The sequence below is a fragment of the Amblyomma mixtum genome, chromosome 3 (assembly GCF_055824585.1).
Source record: "Amblyomma mixtum isolate Tamu chromosome 3, ASM5582458v1, whole genome shotgun sequence".
NCBI classification, from domain to species: Eukaryota; Metazoa; Arthropoda; class Arachnida; order Ixodida; family Ixodidae; genus Amblyomma; species Amblyomma mixtum.
This window is the reverse complement of record NC_143014.1, coordinates 51,853,145-51,876,821: the sequence shown is the minus strand read 5'-3', so window position 1 is coordinate 51,876,821 and position 23,677 is coordinate 51,853,145. Positions and strand designations below refer to the sequence as shown.

The 23,677-nt window shown below is 46.0% G+C and overlaps 1 protein-coding gene across 3 annotated transcripts in view; it reads right to left on the bottom strand.

Annotated features, from left to right (window-relative positions):
• LOC149350180 (putative monocarboxylate transporter 5) overlaps nucleotides 1-23,677 on the bottom strand; it is a 54,546-nt gene that overhangs the window by 8,790 nt on the left and 22,079 nt on the right. For 2 of the 3 annotated variants that reach the window (XM_089579153.1, XM_089579154.1), the window contains exon 2: nucleotides 16,492-16,723. In XM_089579153.1, the coding sequence (XP_089435279.1) occupies nucleotides 16,492-16,699 (208 nt within the window). In that variant the 5' untranslated portion in view covers nucleotides 16,700-16,723. Of the gene's footprint in view, nucleotides 1-16,491; nucleotides 16,724-16,992; nucleotides 17,098-23,677 lie in introns of those variants that run through there. The other variant, XM_089579155.1, reaches the window with a different exon arrangement.

Below are 23,677 nucleotides of genomic sequence, written 5' to 3'. Positions count from 1 at the left end.
GTTGATATTTTCGCTCGTTAAGTTTCCTTCCGCGCGAGGTAATTCCAGCCGGAGAAAACGTTCGCCTCCATTTTGAGAGGCTTTTGCACCCTTCTGGCGCGCCCGTCTTTTGCGAAACCGGGCGTGTGGGCTTGTGAAGCAAATAGCAGCTCCGCCTGCCCCGTGTTAGTGTCGGAGTTTCGCGAAACGCCGCCAGCGTTCCAGCGCGCACGCAGCGATCAAATTTCGTTGCCAGGAGATGCGTGCGCAAAGAAGTCGCGATTCTCTCGGTGCGTCCGTTGCGCCGACTATAACGGGGAGCGAGTACTTCGGTGCGAGCGGGTGCCCCGCTTTCGACGGGGCTACTTGGGAGGCCTTCGCAATTTTCCCTCCTGTCGTGGAGAAAATTGGCCGTTTTGTCTCCCTTGCGCGCTTCTACACGTGCCGCTGAATACGAACCCCCCCAAAAAAGTAAGAAACCATATCTGTTCTCGAAGGGCCGATTACTGAAAGTGCGCCTGTCGACGGTCTGTGTGATGCATTGCGCCACCGACGTCAGCAAACGGAGCAGTCTTTTTTTTTTTTTTTTTTGCGATGCTTACGCAGCCGTCTCTGAGTCTGGATGCGATATGCGTGCGGGTATGGTTTCGCGGTGCGCTTATATAGTAAGGCAGCCTCGGATATTAATTAGCTGATTGCCTGAGCACGCTTCATATTATTTTCCTTCTGATCGCACCCGAAGCTTCCCCTCTGCGGCGTAATTGGAATGATTGTCGTAACATTCGGGTTTATAGTGGCGTCGGCTCTCTCCTCCATCCAACGTTATCTGCTATCTTAGCGCAGACGCTCTAACGTCCGACCTGCACGCGAAGCGCGCTGCCAGATATATTCCGTATTCAGAGCCGAAGTGTTTCCAGCAAGGCCGTCGGTGAGATCCTAATCGTGTGAATAAGAACACCTGTCTTATTCTCGTGGTTATATCAAAGCAAGTCCGAGTGATTAAATTACAACCTAGGCAAGAAATAAGCGAAGTATAGAAATGCCGGAAATCTGCTCGCCAACCTTTCGCATGCCTGAAGAATGCTAAACATGATATACCAGGTGTCCCAGCCAAATGTAACCAAGCTTTTAAAAAGACTAAATGTCCTAGCCTGGTGAAACCAACCGAGGGCTGTTTAAAGTCGCGTGACATAGTGTGCAGTATTTTTTCGTTCTTGAAAGTTAATTAATTAGTTAAGCTTAATTCGCCAATTTTAATTATTGACTTCAGGAACAAAGTGTCAATGGAAATGTTGTAGATCGTCTCGAAAAACCGCTACCAGCGCTATTTCCAGCAAAGTACGATTTACGCAGCTTTATTTATTGGCCTTAAAAGAAAGCTCTCACGTGACCAGCTCCTGACTGACATCTGTGCCCCAGAGTGGACGCAAAGGCTTATCGAGGAGAGCACTTCAGAAAAAAAAAAAAAACGGATTTTGTTCTCCACGATGCTTCTTGCGACGTTGAAGTGGCAACACGTGGAAGCTTTTTTTTTATTGTGCGAGCTGTGCGAGTAATGGCTTAAGACCGGTAAAAAACTACTTTACGTAAACGGTACCTTGGCTTGGTTTATGGCGGTTTAACGTCCCAAAGCGATTCGGGCTAGGAGGGACTCCGTAGTGAAGGGCTCCGGAAATTTCGACCATCTGGGGTTCTTTAGCATGCACTGATATCGCACAGTGCACGGGCCTCTAGAATTTCGCCTCCATCAAAATTCGATCACCGTGGCCGGGATCGAGAAAGCGTCTTTCGAGTCAGCAGCCGAGCGCCATAAGCACAGAGCCACCACGGCGGCTAGACGGTACCTTGATGCAAACGTTTCAGTCAGCTGTTTTTCAAAGCGATCTACAATGTTCCCATCGAAACTTTGTTCCTCAAGTCAATAATTAAAAAGTTAGCGAATTAAGCTTAACTAATTAATTAACTTTCAAGAACGAAAAAATATTGCAGACTAGGTCATGCGACTCTAAACAACCCTCAGTTGGGTTCACGCGGCTAGGACATTCCGTGTTTTTTAAAAGCTTGGTTACATTTAACTGGGACACCTGGTATATGTCAAATGGAGCGACCACGACAGCGCTTAGTAAATTCCCAGCGAGTCTACCAGTCCCCGGCTTCCGACATGCACGCAAAACAAGTTTGTTTCTAATTGCGTTACTCGTCAAGATTCCTGCAGCGCGTCAAGACACAAATTGACAGAAAAAAAGAAAATGGAGACGAACACAGCGCTGAAAGTCAGCGCTGTGTTCGTGTGCCTTTTTTCTTCTCTTTTTATTTTCTGCCAGTCCATGTCCTGGTGCCCGAAAAGTCCCTTCTCAGTGTTATGTGACTCGGCGGCGCAGTGATCGATCCGCTGTATTTATTAATCCTCCGTCCCAAAGATGAAAACAGGTATGGGCTAACCACCCCAGATGCATTCCTCTCGCAGCGCCGGCCGCATCGCGATACACTTGTACTATAACAACACAGGTTAGCGCATGCGATTCAGTGTTCGATATCCATAACCGGTTCCTGCCCTGGGACACCGGACGCAGACGCGATCGTGAATACAATATAGTGTGCCGCTCGACACATACACGCCTTCCTACAGCATCGTGAATGTTGAACCCTACCTAGCGAACGTAATGCCCTGATTGTGCTGTACAAAGTCGTGCGAACGGATCCGATACCGATCGATATATTCGAACATTTCAAGAAGAAAAGAAGAGAAACGATGGCTCAATTGTCGGACCTCTGCAAGCTCTGAAAAAGACCCTCGAGGGCGCTCAGTAATCGACATGTGCCTCGATCATCACATATCTGTCTTAGTTCTTTTCTTTCTTTTTTTTTTAATTCAGTAGCATGACTTCCTTTATTTGCTGCCGCGTTGCTACAGAGGAAAAAAAAGAAAAAGAAGTGCGCTTCCGTGAAAGGTTGCGAAATGCGACACGCGCCCATTAGCAGCGACCCCATTTAGCCGGGGATTACCCTCCATGACCAACACGGCGCTTCAGACCTCTCTAAGCTGCGTACTAATTATATATGTAAAGCAGAATAATTGGTTCCCCCTTTATTTTCATGCTCTGGAAGCAGGCAAGTTAAGAGCAGTTAATTTATACGCCGAATACGGTAAGAAACAAAACAACACAGCTGCACATGTAGGTTTAAGGTGGTTCTTCACCTATACGGCTGTAGCCGTGTATAACTTGCCGCAGTTTGCGCAAGGGGCCGAGGTCAAGCGTGAACTACAGCTTGACTTAGTTTCCTGATCGTTTTTTCCATCCCCAACTTCCTTGTCGTACTGCACGAATGAAAGCCATTGTGCGCTGGGGGCTTTTGCTAGCTTGGGTGCAAGGAAACCAGTTTCAACAGCGGGCTTCGATCCCGCCGGGCGAGAGAGTTATTGATAAAAGTTCCGGTCATTTGGTGGTTGCGTATCTGGACGTTTTGCCCCGTACACTTCCTTCTTGCGCAATGCATTCGCCAAGTAGCAGCCACTTTCAAGACATAGTTTCCCATTAGATAAGACAACACGTGCGAGAACGGACATGAAGAACATGGCGATTTTTTTCTATCGACTGTGCGTGTTGTGGGCCGTATTGCTTTTTGCGGTGTAAATTGTCGACAACAAAGCAGTCTTAACGTTTCGACCTTTTATTCTGCCACTCGACAAAGAAAAGGGGCAGGCTTTTCTGTAATGACCTGAGGAAATTTGAAATCTCACATTTATCAGAGCTTCGTTGAAAATAGTTTGTACTCTGCGCTAATCAGCGACGCTGACGATTTCTATTCGTACTGGCTCTCTGTGCCCCCGTACGGCTCGTAAAGAAAGCAATCTCCTCATTGATAAAGATGGCTAGATCTGAGTTGTGTTTTATGTCGCATAAGTTACATGCGCCTGAACGAAAGGTATTTAAATTTAGCCGCTGCGGTGGCTCAGTGGTTATGGAACTCGGCTGCTGACCCGAAGGACGCGGGTTCGATCCCGGCCGCGGCGGTCGAATTTCGATGGAGGCGAAATTCTAGAGGCCCTGTACTGTCCGATGTCAGTGCACGTTTAAGAACTCCAGGTGGTCGAAATTTCCGGAGCCCATCACTACGGCGTCTCTCATAGCCTGAGTCGCTTTGGGACGTTAAACCCCATAGACCTAGACCAAAAGATGTTTAAAATACAACTTGTTTAGGAACTTCGCTTCTTTAGAAAAACTGGTTAGTTATATTGGGTTTTGTGGCACATAAGCTGCTAAGGCTATCATGCGGCAAAAAAAAAGAGTTAAAATGGGTTCGTTTTGTTAGACGGTTAAAATTTTCTATACCTATAGTTTGTTCAAAACAATTTGCTTCCTTGAGAAATCTTAAAACACACGAAAAATCAACAGCTGCATTTTAGCCTAAAAGCAACTCAGGGTGAAAAGGGATTTGGGCTTTCAAGCTTAGAGAAAACATTTTTCTTTAGTGTTTCTAGTTTTGTGCATCCGAATAAAATGTGGTTTACTCTGAGCTCGCCTCCTCATATTTCATGTTTGTCTTGTTTCGTGATTAAGATGTGTGTGTCAAATGCAAAGGTGGAATAAAATTTCTTCGGTAAATGTTCCGTATGTCTGCATGAATTCCATTCAGCCATGACGGGCTTCACAAGATCTAGTAGTTTATTGCTCACTTCGTTATCCCACGCAGTCTGCCATTTATTCCTCAATTTGCTGTGCACTAAATTCCTGTAATCTCTATTGGGTACATTACATTAATTTTCTTCGTTATACAGCTGAGAGTACGTGCAGCACATGCATTCGCTCTCTCGTTGCCATCTTTCCCAACGTGGCTCGGAACACAGAATTTCAATGCGTGTGGTTGTGTGTTGTGTTGATTTGAGTTTTATGGCATATAGGCAGATGTCCTTATGGCGTGAGCGCCACCGGAGCGGTGCCCTAGTGCTTTGAGCATCCTGCTCGCATGCGGGAGGAGCAGGGTTCGATCCCCAGCGCTGCCGGGTACCCACTGGGGATACAATGAGTACAAGCTTTCCCATGGCCTGCTGCTCGGCTTCCTTAGGGTGAAATGCTTGGGAAATAGGTTTTGGACTTCAACTTGAGTAGACGAAAACACCTAGTGCCATGGCGCTCTTTGGCCACAGATGCCCTTGCGCCATATGAATCATCAACCTTGTGTCGTGACCTTTGTCATATCGTGTATTATGTTTTTATTAAGATCTCGGAAGCATTTCTGGAATGTAATGCATTGAGTATTCAGTGAATTAGTGTAGCTAATATTATTTTTGGCAATATCATTTATTGCTTTCTCTACACCTAGACAGATTGCATAAAATTCAGTCGTAAAAATTGACGCGTACTGTGGCAATCGTATTCTTCGCATTTTTTTTCACACTACTGCACTTCCGACATGAATTTAAGTTTTCGAGCCATCTGTGTAAAATACTGTGCACATTGCATACTTTTTCTTTTAGTGCGCATTACATATTTGCTTTTTGAGAAGTTGCGTTAAAGGGAAGCTGAAACGGTTTTTTGAGAATTCGAGGTTATTCAAGAATTCGAATCTATCAAGGTTCTAGACAAAGAATACAAAGTATTTTTGCGACAGCATTTAAAATGGTGACATAACCGTCGATTAAAACCGCGATGATGTTCAGGCTTCTCCTCACTACGTTGGAGGAGTGCGAGGAAACTCGGCAGTGACGTCATTGTTGCCGAAACTTCAATGACCGCTGCTTACGCCAACATGCTGCTGTGTATCGTCAGATGGCGCCAAACAATGCGTCGTGAGCTTCACCTTGGATGGCGTCGGTTTTCTTCCATGGAATAACCGTTTCTTCGCTGGAAACACAGTGCCGCTATACGTGACGTCATTATCGGGGCCTCTGCCCGTCGCTGTGCACTTCAGAGAAACCTGAACGCCGACGACGACTTTATTCGGCGATTACGCCACCATTTCAAATGCTAGAGCAAAACGATTTCGCAGGCTTTACCAGCACATTTTGCACATTCGGCAAGCTAAAACTCATCGAATTCTAAAACCGCTTCAGTAGCCCTTTAATGTGAAGTCGCATAAAGTGAGGCAGCGGTACCATGATGGGAATGGATCATGTCTTGGGGCGATATGGGGTCGAGCATCTAGTATTCTTATCTCTTGGCATTTCTCCCCAAAGCACAGTTTCAAACCGATTGCGGCTTGTTGCTGAACAGCTGATTTGGCTTTTCCTCTGCACGTTCGAAACAGGCATGCTGGGACTGACGTCCATCACCTCGCTAGAGGTCCGCGCAGGTAGCAGGCCTCTCCTGATGGGGCGGAAGCCTTGCGGGCTGCCGACTCAAGGGCCAGCGGACCCTTTATCAGAGATGGCAGAGCAGCTTTCACTGTCCCTGCCTGGGGCATGGACTACCCTACAGGAGGCCAGGTTACCCTGTCTTGGGCAGGTGCCAAAGGCCGGTGGTGCATAACGCTTTGTCGCACCACATTGGCGAAATGTGGTGCGACAAGATACGTCTTCTCGCTACTTTAAAGGGTAACTGCATAGGTTTTGGAAATCAACGAGCTTAAAGTGGTGGAATGTGTGAAACTTGCAGGTAAAGCATGCGAAGTCCTGCTTGGCTAGCATTTGAAATTGTGACACAATCGTCGATTAAAATCGTGTTGACCTTCAAGCTTCTCCGTAGCACACAGCGTCAAGTGGGGAGGGGGGGCATGATGACGCCATCGAAGGTACTGGTGCATTTCCAATGTATAAACGCTTCCTTTAGAAGAAAAAAAACCTAGGCCACCGAAGGCAAAGCCCGCCGACCCGCCGAGAGTTATTTGGCAGCTTCAAACGAGCCACAGCAGGGTGCGGTTGACGGCATCATCAATTTAAAATCTTACTTTCCGTGACGTCACACCAAACTTGCCCGCAAATCTTCGGTGCATTGGGGAGAAGCCTAAAATCAATTGTCGATTACGTCACTATTTTAAATGCTAGCACAAAAATACTTGGCAAGCTTTACTTACAGCGAATATAAATTTGAATCCTTAAATATCGCGGAATACTCGAAAAGTGGCGCAGCTGCCCTTTAACTGAGGTATTTTCCTTTGTATTTGGTGTGATTATTTCTTTTGCATTTCATTTCATTTATACAATAGATATATAGATTGGAATGATTGCATAAGGCTATAACAGAATTAGCCCTTTAGCCCTGTACATGAAGGTATTTCATTTATTTACCCTAAGGGCCCTCTCGGGCATTACATAGGGGTGGGGGGGGGGGGGGGAATACAATTCTTCGAGATTGGTTATACAGGGTGTTTCACCTAAGACTTTCTGCAATTTTTAAAAATAAGCTATTTGAATTAGATGCGCGCTTTTTCCGGCATAGCATTGTCAGTGGAGTAGTACATCATAATTCAACTAAGACGTGCTAACTAGCAGGCTTGTTAACCAATATTTAATAGTTAACTTTTAAACTATTACCGTTGGGCTCCTTAATTATTGAGAGGCATGCAGCCCACCGTAAGTAATGTCCATATCCGTTTTTAGAATTTCAAGAACGCGATTATCCTCGGCGCTGTGGCCCAACAAATTTCGCCTACATCGCGCCAAAATACATGCGGTTTGAGAAGCTTGCAGGCAAAGCAACCTCTCCAGTGAACCTAACTCGTCGAAATAGCCAAAATTTGTTGGGCCATAGCGCCGAGGATAATCGCGTTCTCGAAATTCTAAAAACGGATATGGACATTACTTTCGGTGCTGCTACATGCCTCTCAATAATTAAGGAGCCCAACGGTAATAGTTTAAAAGTTAACTATTAAATATTGGTTAACAAGCCTGCTAGTTAGCACGTCTTAGCTGCATTATGATGTACTACGCCACTGACAATGCTATGCCAGAAAAAGCGCACATCTAATTCAAATAGCTTATTTTTAAAAATTGCAGAAAGTCTTAGGTGAAACACCCTGTATATGCACATAAGCAAAAACACACTTATAAGGTAACCATACATATATAAAAGGAAAAAAAAAAATGTAGGAAGAAATAAACTAATGCGGAACCTGTGTGTTAGAGTTTACAGTTTGCCATTTCCGCTTACAGTTTGCCATTTCCAACAATTCAATTTACAATGGAAGAAGTCGCCTTAAGGATTGATTTTCCTGATGTCGTTCTCCGCACTCCCGATGGGCTTGCCGCTACCGTTTTCTGGAAGCCCACACGCACTAGCAAGTACGTGGCTTTTAAACCTGTTCACCCCAATGGCCACAAACGTTCCGTCGCGTCCCCTCTATTCAACCGAGCAGCTACACTATGCTCCAGTCACGGTCTGCGCTCTTCCGAGCAGAAAAAAGCCTGCGTCGACCTCGAAAACAATGGGTACCCACGACAACTCCTGCAAAACGAAGAACGCCGCTCTCTGCAACCTGCGGAGCCCCGGTTCGACGGACAATAGAAGAGCGCGAACGTGCCTTACGTAAGCCCGGGGGACAAGTGAGACTCTGGCGCAGATATCTGCGAAATACGACGTGCGCATTGTGCACGTGTCGTCAAGCAACCTGAAATAACAGCTCCGTCAAGTAAAAGATCGTCTGGAGTGCCCACGTTACCACAGAGTCGTGTATAAGATCCCCTGCAAAAACTGCGATGCTTCATACATTGGCGATTCGAAGAGATTTTAAAAGAAGATTAAGCGAACGAAAGAACGACGTCAACCAATGCCGCACGTCCTCCAACGCCCTTGCAGAGCATGCTCATAAGATGCAACACACCACAGACTGGCAAAACGACACCATCATGAACAGAAAGAAATCTTTATCGTCACGATTGATTTTGGTTTTTACATACAGACTACCAAGAATGTTGTCAACAGGACGAAGGGCAATCTCCCCCGTAACTAATCCCACTCACTGCGCTGTCAAGTACGCATATAAGAAGCGGCCCATTCCGACCATCCTCATTGTGAACAATGGACCGGTACGGGTCCCGAAACGTCATGTTTTAAAGCCATTTTTCGCGAGTGAATGTTTCATTCAACCACTATGCTTCCCCCTCGTAAGACTGATTTCTCCCGAACCCTTGACTACGATATGGATATTACTTAGGAGGGGCTACACGCCTCTCAATAAAAAAGGAGACGAACAGTAACAGTTACAAAGTTAACTATTCAGTATTAGTTAACCAGCCTACTAAACAGCACGCCTTAACTATATTTTGATGCGCTACACCGCTGACAGTTCTATGCCGAAAGAAAGCGTTCTTCTAACTCAAAAAGCCAATTTTTAAAAATTGCAGAATATCTTAGGCGGAACATCCGGTAGATATGTAGTACTTGCTCGGCATGCACGCCTCCCACAAGGGCGCCCGTCTCTTCCGGCGGGGCCGCTTTCTGCGGCTGTTGCTAGGGCTCCCTGCCGCGCGTTCCCGCCACGCTTCGGCCGGTGCGAATGCAAAGATTTTGATAAGCGAGTTGGAAGGAAAAGCGCTGTCATCGCGTCTGCTCCGCATCGCGGTGAGGAAACTTCTTTGCTGGCGGAACGGCATCACGCAGGGAGCGTATACGTACTTACAAGGACGTGCACCCCACAGCGCCGGGTCTCCTTTCTTTCAGCTCTTGTGGTACATAGCGCAGGCCTCGAAATAAGCGCAGATCTCATAACCACGAGAAAGGCGCCCTTGTGGGGCGGCTGGGGGAAGGTGGAAAGAGAAAATAAATGGAGAAAGTGCGTTCGCGTAGTTTGTTTACCGCTGTATTTGCTTGCTCGACCTAATAACAAATGTAAGCGTCGTGCTCCTCGGCGCCGGAGGCGGCAGATAGCGCCGAATGCAATTTGCAACGAAGCGATATTCTCCGCCAGTAGAAAGGAGGGAGGGAGGGAGGGGGGGGGGGGGGGGAAGCACGGAGGAGGCGGGCTCGCAGATCGAGTGTACCGTTAATCACTCGAAGCCAAGATGCAATCGGTCTAAACACGCAAAAACCTGGCATTTCAACCGCAGCCCTTAGCTAGCCCAGTACCCTCACCATAATTTATTTTTATTATTTTTTTATAACACCGCCGCAATCTAGCTCGCGAAAGCGATGCGTGGTTGGATAACGGACCTTCGCGAGCGTGCAGAAATCGTGGTAAAAGCTACCAAAGTTTACGTCCTTGTTCCGTATTTTGAACGTTCAATTATATTATGAAAGCGTGGTGCGCGTGAGCGTCGCAAACAGCGCGACGCGAGATTTTGCAGGAAAGCAATTTCTATGGCAATCAGCACAGAACGCTCCAATCATGTTATCACGGCTTCTTCCTTATATCTAATAACATTTCGCTCACAGCTCAACTTGAAACAATAAACGAAGTGTCGCTACGGGCTTACACTTGGAAGCTGTGACAGTAAGCGACAGAATACACTATACGTAGATATTAACGCCTTCCGCATCCGCCCTCACAAGTTTCCGTTGCGTGGCCACCGCGCTCATCAGCGCAATTCTCGAGTCGGCTGGTGACGCATGATATGGGACTGCGTTTCAATTTCTCTCTTAAGCTTCTCAGTTGATACCTCCTACTGATGTCACTGTATAGTACAGTTCTTCGTCAACGAAACAATCAGCGAGTACAGAGTAAAATCTGAGTCTAATTACATCTACCACATGTTGCCTGTGTCTCCGGCCTAAACTTCGTCACTTTAATTAAAAGTATCGCTCTGTCTTGTTCAATGAAGCACAAAAATATTTTATAAAAAAAAAGAGAACTTCCTTTTCCTCTAGCAAGAAGGCATGCATCTGGCCATACGCCGATCAGTTTGTCTCCGTGGCCGTCGGGTAGCAGCGCGCAATATTTGTCGCCCCCATGTTGGTGCCAAATGCGCACACGGATGCAGTGATATCACCGGGGTCAGCTGCACTAGGTGCGATAGCTGTCACCCCCCCCCTCCCCCCTTTATCTTTTCCCTGTAATCGACTGATGCAAACATTTGTTGGAATATGTGAAAGCGTGGGGTATCCCTTAGCGAAAAATACGTTTTTAGCATACGACGGGATATATATTGTATTTAAAACATATTTTGTTTTCAAGATCGGGCTAACTATATGCGAGAAATGGGCGCGTCAAATTTCTTGCACAGTATTAGATATATATTCTTAAAATTTGTCAAAAATACCTCTCCTGAAGGTATGCTTCGAGCAAAGTCAAATTTATATATATATATATCATATCTGCAATGAATTAAATGCACTTTCGTAAATATGAAACTTTCGTCCAAAGTATACTTCCATTTCTAATGGGCAGTCCTCCAAAACATTTGCAGCGCATTTCAATCTGCCGTAGAACAGTCTACTGCTCTAAATAGTGTTTTTGGGAACAGTCAAAACACTTCTTTCCTGAAGTCATTTCGTTTGTCATAATTTCTATCAGGCAGACAAGCACCACTTAATTACATTAAGAGTGGAGAACGTGATAGCATTAGACCGGCAAGTTCGTCTCGGTAACCTCCGGACCCGAACCTGGCCTGCGTGAAGGGCCCCATCTCACAGGTTCGGCCGGCTCCCATAGACGCCCATGTATGCCTGTCGCAAGTTGAAACTAGTGATTCGGTTCTAAATCGCAAGCAGGTTCGAACCCGAACAGCCCCGCTCATGTACAACAATTTGGGGGTCCACAGTCTTTGCGCTAGAAACACCACACCGGGCAAGATGTGTCCTTTCTCTGGGTGTACTACATAAAGGCGGTTTCACCTGAGACTTTACACAATTTTTAATAAAAAGCTTTCTGAGTACAAATAGTGCTTTTTTAAAGATAATATTTCCAGCGGTGTAGTAAAGCAGAATACGTGCTAACAGCAGGCTGGTTAGCTAATATTGAATAGTTAACTAACTATTTACCGACAGGCTCCTTAATTGTTGAGAGGCGTGTATCCCACCTTAAGTAATATACATATCAGCTTCTAGGATATCGAAAGCGCAGTTCCCCTCGGCGCTGTGGCGCAACAAATTCTGGCTACATAGCGCCAAAATACATGCACTTTCAAGAAGCTTGCAGGCAAAGCAACCTCTCCAGTGCTCGTAACTCGTCGCGTGCTAGTTATCACCTCTTAGGTATATTCTGATGTACTTCACCACTGACAATGTTACGTCGAAAAATGCGCTCTTTTAACTCAGAATGCCTAACTCCGAAAGTCCTGTACATTGTCATCACCCTCATCGTTACCACTAAGTAAAATTTTGGGTCAAGAAGTCTGAACACCCTGGGGAATCAGTTGCAGATGACCTCCAATCAGGGCAGGGCTGGGCACGATACTTGAAAAAAGTATATTCGATGCCGATACCCTCAAAAATTGTATATCCGATACAGATACTCGATACTGTATCCTCGATACACCACTGAAATCACCAGTATTAATAAAGCTAGTAATATGACGGGCTAAGCTAAGAAATTTCTCCATGGTTTCTGGGAACTTTAGCGCATTTAATATAGCGCACTGTACCTGAAAGGGTTTCAACAAATCCGACTGCATGGATTTCTCCAATTTCTTTAAGCTCCATTGTCGGCATGGCTGGTTTCGTTAAAACTTCAGCATTGAAATGAAGCCATCGTGATGTTGGAACGATCAGAGCCATAAGCAGTCTAGCAAATTTTTTTTCACAGCTAATGTTCTTCATGCCAGCCGGTCCCTGAGCACTTGACAACATGCAAATAAACTTGAAACTCTTTCTGCAGTTGTTCGTTTGTTACTGCGGTATTTGCCGGTTTGCTCTACATCTGCCTTGTGCTAAAAGGTGCAAGCTTCGTGCTTTTGGGAAAGCCGGACAATTATTTCCCCAGCGCTATGTTTAAAAAAAGTTTCAGGTTGAACATTCTTCGTTAAAGGCCAGAAGGAAAACAACTAAGAATAAAATTGAGAAAATCTTTCATTACTCAAGGCATATCTTTCGTACGTACCTGTTATTTAGTCGTTCTTTTACTTAACGGCAGGAACAGCATTTGCTCAAACCGTCGCTCCGAAAGAGTCAGACAGATGCGGCCGTGATGTAAAATGGCTCTGTATACAGGACCGCACGAGCACGTTGCCGCCTTATATTTTATGAAGGTGGCTTTTAACGCTTTAGCGTTAAAGGTGCCGTTTAGAGGAGAAACCACAGTAGTTGTTGGCGTGTCGAGAGAATCGGGATTGGTCGAGAGGGTTGTGGCGTCATAACCACATGACCTCGCGCGGATAAATGGTTTGGTTTGGTTTGGTTTATGGGGTTTAACGTCCCAAAGCGACTAAGACTATGAGAGACGCCGTAGTGGAGGGCTCCGGAAATTTCGACCACCGTGGGTTCTTTAACTTGCACTGACATCGCACAGTACACGGGCCTCTAGAATTTCTCATCCAAAGAAATTCATCCGCCGCGGCCGGGATCGAACCCGCGTCTTTCGGGTCAGCAGCCGAGCGCCATAACCACTGAGCCACCGCTGCGGCCCACGGATAAATAAAACACCCCACAACAATCAGACAGTACAGTGGTGACGTCACCACATAATTTCTCATTGATCTATACAGGGTCATGACGTCATTTATCACCATTACGCATTGCCTCTGAAGAAAGAAAAGCAATTAAGCTGAAAAGAAAAACGGTCGAGCCGGGACTCGAACCGCTGCCCCACGAGTCATGAGGCGGGCGCGATACCCCGCGACAACTGAATAACTTTTGGTTACTTATTGCCTTCAAAGGCTGGGGAATACAATGCAATACAAATCAGGTGGTTATTTACAAAACTACAGCACTCTTAGCTGGCAGTGAACATTTAAACTGTTTCAGTTGTGTTAGACTTTGACCCAGCAATACAATTTCATCGCCTCAGTCTTTCCTACACCACTTCACGAATTTTTGAATTCTCGTTCTTCTTGGTTAACGTGAGGCCTTGTGAGAAATAAAATAAAAATTTATAAATAATAAAATAAGAACAGTGTGTGTCTGCGAAATGAAAAGGCCACTGAAGAGACTCATTTAAGCTATCGCATCATACCCTTAAAGCGAAGCTAAAGTGTGCCTCGAACCTTCATCATCGGATAAGAGAAGCATAGCCACGTCGACTCGAGGATTCTGAAGGCACAGTTAAGAAACTAAGCTTCACTATCGCATCTTGAGAGCTACGGCTGCTTGTAGCGTTGGTCTTCTAAATTAAAGGAATGCGTCAGCTAACGCATTTGACGCTGATGACCCCATTGACCCGCGTGTGGAAGAATGTGTGACCTTCATCATGCTTACAAAGTAAAGTAAACAACAAACGTTCTGTAAGCTTCTGAGCATGAAGACGAAAACCTTCCGTATCTGTTGGCAACCTCCGTCACTTGAAATAGGGGTGAAGGGGTGTTGTTCCTACCATAACGGCGAGCCTGTCTCTTTGTCACTTCTGTCACCGAGTGTGCAGAAGCGCCAAAAAAACTGAATGTAATAAGAAAGACTCTGCCTGGACCAACGGCCCCGACATGTCTTCCTAATTCTTCACTTTTTTGAGTGCGCTACCGGCTGAGCGAGTGCCGCCGGCTTTAAGTATGACTCGCAGGATCACCAAAATGCACACTTTTTTTTTATATCGAGCGTCGTTAAAGTAAATGATACAAAAATGCATTTTCGATACCGATACTCCTATACTTTCAGTTTTGGCAAGCGATACGTAATACCGATACACAAAATGTATCCAAGATATATGTATCTTCGATACTGCCCATACCTGTTTTAGCATGACAGCGCAATGGCACACGGCCAAGGAGAGGCAGAAGAAAGAGCAGAAAGGACGAAGCACAACGCTTCAACGCCGAAGACTTGAGTCAATGATTTGAGATTTGATGTCAATGGCAATTATTTCTTGAATATTTTATTTTTTAATTTTCCTGTCCGTTTGTTCTCGAACAATGAGCAGAATCGGAACACGTACTTTGAACACTGTCATTTAAGTGGAAACGTGACCATGCCGAAAAAGATCGTAACTTGCAACATCCGGCATTAGAGTATTCAACGATTTTCCTTACGCACCAACAGAAACACAATCCCTTTGCTGAAGGTAATTTTTGGTCAGGGGAAACATTTATTTTTGCAAATACGCCTTATGTTGATCGCCTATTCAGTGCATACGCCTTTTGAAATTTGCCCTTTCTGGATGCAGCCATATTGCTACTAGAACGTGGCGTTCCTATCAGCACGTTACTGAGCATGCGCTAAATCAAATTGCAAACAGAGAAAAGGTCCATACAGTCAACCATCATTTGTTTACTTTTGTTAAGCGTCGAAAAACAAACTACACCTTTCAGCGCAGCCTGAGGTGTTGCTGCTTCATGCGGTGTACGCCTTCAAGCAAAAATGCAGTACTGTATAAAAGAGGGCGAATTGGTGCAATTCGTGGTAAAATAAAGCAGAAGACGGCAGGACGTACCGAAGAAAGAAACGGAAGAAGCTGAGGCTCAAAAGAAGAAGAGGAAGGTTTATCAGGAGGCAGGAAACTTCCCAACTATCGTTTAGCGGCACCTGGCAGGACGAGCACGCTTTATTTGTTGGCTCACAGCTCGAGATGAGGGTTTGTCCCTTCCTTTGAACGCTGTGAAGGTGTAGGTTGCGCAACCACGGGACGAACCACGAAGAAAAGACACAGAGACACACATCATGTATCAACTAGGCCCAACCGAAGTTTTATTGAAGTTCCTTTGAACGCGCCAGAACTCTCTTCGAAAGCAGACTCCCGGCTCATCGAGGCAAATCGTCAAGAAATCAGACCTATTCGTCGGTTGTCCGTTGGTGACGCTACTTAACAGCGAGTTAGCCTTCGTACATGGCACGTGAGACGTGCTCTGTTTCTGTTCTACTTTATTTTTTTTAATGTCTACTTGTGTCAGGGCTCCGATTAGTTCTCGGTCGCAAACTCCCTGCTTCTTAATTATTGCGCATAGTTAGTGAAGAAAGGGGTCTGCCCTGCCACTTTCTTCACTAACTATACACACCATCGCCTTTTGCGCTGTTCCCCTGTGTGCCACGCAAAGGGGGTTAGTGAAAGTAAGCCCTGTCGTCCATTTTCGCCATGCATTGGCCGGAGCGCGCTGCGCAGTTATCTGCATAAAAACAGCGATAGCGCGACCTTGGTGCTATCGATTGCGGTAGCGATCAGCCGGCAGCACGCGTGTTGCCGCACCATGCTTGGGAAGCCGGTTGTCGCCGGCTCTAAGAACCAGGTGTTCTTTGGAAGAAACCACCTGCAAGTCTGTCCGACTTCGGACCTCATGCATGACTAGAGGTATAAGCGCTTAGCAAATTCGTGCAGTGTCGTGAAAGTTGGCGTCAGCCATTCGGAGGCCAAGTTCGCGAAGCTGGTCTCGCGCATGAACGGCTCGTGAGCAACGCCAGTGCACTCGTCGATCACAGTAGCCAAGGCACCTGTCACTTATGAACAGCTCTTACGCGAGTCCGGAGTTAGACCTCAGCCTCTGAGTGGTTGACGCTAGATTTTTTCAAGGTCGCGTACTGCGCTCAAGGTGGTGACAACAGCAGTCGGGCGCGCACTCACCGATCATGCAGAGCGTGGCACCTGCGAGGCTGAAGGGCCACGAGGCCTGCTCGTAGCTGCAGCGGTAGGTGCGCACCAGGGCCACGTAGAGCACACCGCCGGCACGAAAGAAGCCCAGCACGAACATGTTGATCCAAAAGACGGCCACCACGATGAGCACGCCGTGCAGCTGTCGCGCGCGCAGCGCCGGCTTGCGCGACAGTCCCATGGCTCCTCCGTGGCCCGACTGGCGCTGCGAGAGGGAGAAGGCGGCGACGACGATATTTAGACTGAGCCGCTCCTATGTGCGGCGACGGGGCGAGAGCGCCCGCTCGCACCGGATGTCGCGGACGCGGCTTCACCCCAGGACTCCCGAGAGGGAGAAAAAAAAAATCCGTGAAAGAGGTTCGCACGGAAGTGCTTTTCGTTGACCGACTTTCGCCGTTCGCGCAAAGTGGTGACTCGGTGCATACGCTAATGGCGATCCGTCCCCGCGATCATCGCAGACACTCGCGCGCGCACCTTCGCTTCTTGGCAGCAGGACCAGCGCGGTTCCCATGGACCGTAGTTCCTTTCGGCTTTACCTCTGCTCCTCTGCAGCCGCCCGCCACCCCTCGCCCCTTTCTCATCTGGCAAAAGCCGCCGCCGCCTCCATAATGCACACGTGCAAGGGGAAGTACCGCGCCTCCTCGTATTATTTTTTTTTTTAACAACGGAGCTTTCACAATAGGGTGCCACCACGGCCAAATGGGAACAGCCCGTGGGCGGCCGATACCGCCAGGGTTTTCTCCTCTCAGTCGTTGCACGAGCGCTGGTGGTTGCACGATCATGACGATAAAGTCGTCCTGCAGCTGCGCATGCGTGTGTGTTAGGTCGTGAAACATTTGTGCGTGTCTGTGTGTGCGGCATGAGAGACACGCTGCGAACACTACCGCCAGACGCTGCAATCAGTGACGTGACAAGATAAACGGGGTTCAGATTGCGCACCGTCTTGATAAACGCTGTAATGGAACACCGCAATGTGTTACCGAGAAAAAAAAAAAAAATTCAGTGCACTGCGATGTACGCTACAGATAAAGCTGAGGCAAATACCCTGGCACGAAGCATATTTTCATCAACAGCACAAAAAGGACAATTACACTGCGTTTCAGTTATTTATACATAGGGGTTGGGCATTCCAGTTTTAGTTTTTCAAATTCGGGGACTTTTTTCAGTGTTTTTTTCCAAACGGAGGTTTCGTTTTCTTTTTGACGAATATTATTTCCTTCCTATGAATTGCTGTTTTATTCGGTGGTATAAAGTTGCACTCCTGCGCGGCCAAAATTCAACTAGAATTTATCTTGGCTTCTTTGTCAGTCTGAGCATTCGATAGCGTTAATTACTGGCAAAGCACTTATACCTGTGCTTTCAGAAGAAACTTCTGTCGGCAATAAAAAAAAAGGAAGTAAATTATGGGACCCTAAGAAAAAAAGCACGTCTAAGCTGATTTCTAAAAGTTTGTTTGTTTGTTTATGGGGTTTAACGTCCCAAAGCGACTAAGGCTATGAGAGACGCCGTAGTGGAGGGCTCCGGAAATTTCGACCACCTGGGGTTCTTCAACGTGCACTGACATCGCACAGTACAAAGGCCTCGAATTTCTCCTCGAAAGAAATTCAGCCGGCGCGGCCGGGATCGAACCCGCGTCTTTCGGGCCAGCAGCCGAGCACCATATCCACTGAGCCACCGCGGCGGCTGATTTCTAAAAGATCGGTTGCCATGTTATCACTGAGACGGGAGGACAGGGCATCGCGTGGACTGCGGGGTGACGACAGAGATGGAATTGCCGCTTAACCGTCGCGGTAGCCTGGACATTACCCTTTTTCGTGACGATTATGCAAGGTTTTCAGAGGAGAAACCTGCTCAGCCAAATAACTGTACTAACCGAGCGATGACAGCGAACAGCGCTACGCCAGCAGACGGCGTTTGACGACGAGATGAAGCCTCCCAGTCTGCAGAGATGCATAAGGTAATGGAGCAATACTTCAAAGCGCACAACTGCGGTACTTAATCCAACGGCACCACCGTATCGCTAAGCCCCTGGCTTACGCATTTTCTTAATTTTCTCCTATGCCTGAGTCTAACTCTGACGCTACAGCCAGTTAGCTGTTGTGGTGTGCTTGTCAAGGATACTGATCTTTTTAGGTTAAAACCGAATTTCTAAAATTGAATTCGGCGCACTTCTATCGTTCTTTTTTTCTTTTTCGGCTCAAACGGAAAAGTCCAACGCTTACTTATAAGCACTGCTTTCGCTAAATAATTCTACATTTATTTCATCTAGACGTCGTGGTCAGTGTTTATGGTGCTCGGCTACTACTCGAAAGACGTGGGTCACTAGGTCGGAATAGAAAATTTCGGTTGGTATAAAGACCCGACTACTGTGCGATATCAGTGCACGTTAAAGAACCCCAGGTGTCCGAAATTGTCCCGAGCCCTTAACTGCGGCGTCCCTCATAGCCTCAGTCGCGTTGGGACGTTAAAGACTACAAAACAAACAAAATCAAACCATTTATTTCATTTTAATTTTCTTGATTCCCTGTGGATCCCTTCTTGATGGGGCAAATTCTATTTAGATGCACAATGGCACGCTCGAAGACAGTATACGGTTGCACGAGACGAGGCGGTTTACACGAGGTATTACCACTACCATGCGCAAAAAAAAAAACAGAGCAAATAAAACAATGCTAAAGGCCAAAGCAGGCAGATATCTAATAGATATGTGCCTGTCGCAAAACATATAGGGCTGAGTCCAAATAAAACTCTACAAGTTAACCGTAAACACAGCAGGTGATACAACCTCTAGCTCATCATTTTGTACAAAAGCATGCTGCTTCTCAGATGGCCTTAAAGTAAGGTGGGTTTCGCGTTTAAACGTCTTTAGACTAAATATTATATGCTTCTTTACTATCCACAGGTTCAAAAACTGGGGATACACAAAGTACCGCAACAGCTTGAGCGTACTAGAATATTTTTTTCTTTCGAATTACGCAGAACATTCAGTGATGGTGTTGAAGGCAACGGATGACAGGCAAAAGGAACGCAGAGTGTCAAAACCGTGCGCATGCTTTACTCCGTTGATATGACAAGTGCGCAAATAAAGTTGTGTAGGGGGTGAGTTTGCGACTGCAAGCTGCAACTTTTCAAGATAATTTGTTTTTTCTGTCATCATTCGTTCTTGTCATCGTTCCTTCAAGTTGCGGTCAACCACATCTCCATAACGTGGTTTATATCGGGGCGCAAACTATGCGAAGCTTGTTATATGTAAGAGCCAATCAAGCAATCAATGGCCGCAAGTTGCTTTCAGTTTTTTTTTTTTTTTCCTTTGCGTGTGGTGCCCACATGTTCCAGTCTAGCTTCAGATTGGACGGATAGTTGCCACAAAAACATCGCCGGTCCTCTCAACTTGTTTCCTGCACTACATATGTAACCGTACCTACCGCATGAGGTGCTCCATCTCTCAATACGAAGAAATCTCGCTTCTGTTTTTGTTGAATTCACTCCATTGCACTTCGGTTATGACAAAAGAACAGCTTGCGAAGAACGCCAGTTTCCAGTTTCCCCCCAACACCTCCCTCCTCAGTAAAGCATGCTAAACGCTTTGTTAAGGGAGTTTCTACACTGTAAATAAGCACGGAAGGGGTAAAAAAGGGAGTAAGTTGTCCTCTAGCCCACTCCCTTTTAAGTGGCAGAGTATGGTGCACAAGGTCTGGGGTAGATTTTCATCACTAAAAATACGAAATACTTACGGTTGGCAAGGGAACAAATTTCCTCTTCAGAACGTGCTATGATCTAGCAGTTACGAAGATTCTAACCGAGGTTCCAATCTCCTCCATTTGCTAACCTCTAGGACTCCGGTGCCGCGTTTTAAATGCTAAGTGCGTCATGTTACTATGCATTCCAGTGGGAATATACCTTCGTTGCCAAGAATAAGCACTCTGTGTATTGAGTGATGGAAGTCTACTCTGTTAATTGGGGAGCATGCCCTGTCCCGCAAAAGGGAGTGAGCTAAAGGACAGATTACTCCCTTTTTACTCCCATATAGGTATATTCGTGTTTAGAGTGCAGAATACTTAGGACCGTTGTTGGCCTCCGACAGAGGATGCTTGTTGTCGTCTGCTTCCTGTCGCTATGTGGACAAAATTCAGTCGTTTGCCCAGCATCCATATATTCTACGGCGTTCGGATCGGTTTACTGGGTAGAATGTTATAAAAAATTGCGACCAGTTTTCTAATAAGCCTCAAATGTCCGTAACCGGAGCCGGCGGCACGTCGGCTATAATTAAATAGAAGCGACTAACAAGGAAGAAGCGCACGCATAAGACTGCGGATAAAATATGCCTGGTGGTGCCGGGCAAGGAAGGCTCTGTGGTGACCTGATTTCGCATCCGCATTCATTTCTTCTAAATCGGGTCACCGCTACTAGTTATGCTATTGTGACTGGTGCCCGCGCCATGTGTGAAGGGAGTATAAGACAAGCTTTTTGTCCTGTGTCATTCTTTCTCTTGTGTTACGTGCATTTGACTGATTTGCTTCTTCCAGAGTCAGCGGAAGGCCCACCTTTCAGCTTGGTTGAAGTGCGAAAACTTCGGGTCGCAGGTCGCATTGTTCTCGGCCAAGATTCCAGCGTTAAGACTCCGAGATGTTTGATCCCTACAAAAGCAAGCGTCACTGAAACGAAGAAATGTTTGAACTATGTTCCAACGTTTCTTCTGGCGTATATCAAACAGCATTCTTTACAGGTAATGTAAAGGTACAGGTCAAGGATTCCTGGAAATAATTTGTTATCGTGAGGCAATTGTAGAATATTGTAAGGCATTGTTATGGAAATACTGAAGGTAATGGTTCATTTTTCTGATGCGTACCAAACTCTTCCTTTAAAGTTTGTCCATCGCTCGCATTAAGTAGTTACGACTGGCACAGAAAACAAATGGGAACTTTTTTGACCATAGAAAGAACGTTAATAGCAAAAAAAAAAAAAGCAAGTCTGCTGAGGGGAAATTTGCAGATATATTGATCGTTACAGTGGAGTCTTGCGATGTATGAAAAAAACTGCGTTCATAAACAATTTCCCTCTGAAAAACGCAGATTGTCCAGAATTTGAGTATGATGGGGGAAAACGGGTAACAGGCCAGGCGTCAGCCGCATGCCTTAGATGTGATATTAGATGCTGATGAGAGGGTCTATTGTGGCCTCTGATGGGGGGTTGAACGTATCCAACTTATCTGTGATTGGAGTATCCTTCCCTGGTGCCCTGTGAGGCCGCTGATTAATCAATTCTTTCAGCGAATTTTTTTTCTTTTGTTCGACATCGAAAGCTTGTGGTATTTTTTAATTACTCCTTCCCAGAAATCCTGTCACTGCGCTGCCAAGATCCTGATTTGCACATTACCTTCGCCCATCATTGTTATCGTCTATTCGATACACGTTCATTGTTCTCAAAGTGAGATATATTATCGATACTTGCATACGAACATTCATATGGACGTTCTTCGGCGCGGGCATACACCTCAGCTTATAAGTACATCAGAAAAAAATTCAAGGCACGCTAGCCCGATTCGTATCAGGAAAATTATAACCAGCAACTTAGCACCACAGATGGTGAAGGCAGGCTCAAGTAGTAGAAATTTCATTGTCGCGGAAGCAGTCTGAGATTAAAACTTTTTTCAGAGCACGTACCATTCTCGAAGCCCCACTGGCCATAAAGAAATATATTCAACCTACAGCTTGCACCTTGCAACGTATAAATTACCTTTCCAAAGTCAATGAACTTCTTTTTGGCGGCGACGCTTATTTGAACTGTCCTTCATTGCAACAACCTGCCACAGTGTAGTTAATACCTTACCCCCCCCCCCCCCCCCACACCAAAAAAAATTGCGCTTTAAATGCTTAATATGTTCATGTTCTCACACCACAACTGTGACCCTAACACTCCCATGGGGAGATGCAGGAAACAAATTTTTTAACTCTGCTGTTTCTTCAATATATTCGTATCTATTATTTTCTTACTGCACTGATTTCTGTATAATGCTGCTATAATTCAAACTTTTTCTTTTCATTAGGATTGTATTGCGTAGATTTATGATTTACTATCATGTATTTTTCTCTTTCTGATTAATCACTTATATATCACTTAGGAGTCTCATATAGTTAGACCATTACATCGGCGATTTTCTAATAGAAGGTCCCCCGTGCAGTTTTTGCGTCGGGCCTTCCGGAACGCTCTCGAATCTGTCTATCGAATTTATCGCGCGTTGAGACAGCAACTTTGCAAACTTAGTGCATTCAGGATGTCACGAGAGCGTACGCGGAAACCACCCGATCGTGCCTCCTAAGCACAGTTTTTGGAGCAGTCGCTTATGATATGAAAGTCACGGTATTTCACTACGATTTAATAAAGCGCATGACTTTTATTGACCGGAATAGTTCCTGTCAACGCTTTGCGCGCACTGTGCACGCAAAATCGGCGCATTCAGGGCACCTCAGCAGTAGAAGGCCGCGCGCTTTATCCTCGTATCAGGCGCCCATCTAGTGGGCTCTTAGTTCGCTGCCTTTAATTGATTTAATTACTCAACTAAAGTTAACAGTAAGAAACTGGGTTCGACAACTGCGTCTCTGGGTCTTCTTTCAGAGGTCTGCAATTTCCTGCATAAATAATATGCCTCACTCCAAAAACGAAACAAATTAATTTAGTATTTTTTATATGCCATAACAACACTCCTTCGTAGTCCAGAGTCGCCCCACTCTTAAAGCTTGGCTTTCACAAGACACACTATTCCCTGCCCCCCCTTTTCGCCAAACTGGTTGGGCTCCGATATTCACCCTGACAGGGTGGAGAGAAAAAAAAATTTCATTGTGGTAAGGAACAACGTCAACAGTTTCGTTATTCGGGCTCATTCTGTGCCCTCTGTCAACTTATTACACTGCCACAAAGAAGTTGAAGTGGCAGCAGAAATTTTCGAATCAAGGGCGGATTTACCGGCGACTCTTGGAGGTGGCGGTTAGGGAAGGGGGAGTCCTCTTTGCGCGATGCATTTCGTTAATTTTTTTCGTTGAGGAAATAATGTCGTCCCCCCCCCCCCCTCTACTCACCATAGAAAATTTCTCCTTTGGGAAAGGAAGGGTCCCCCCCCCCCTCTCCCCTTAAATCTGTATCTGTTTCGAATGTATTTTAC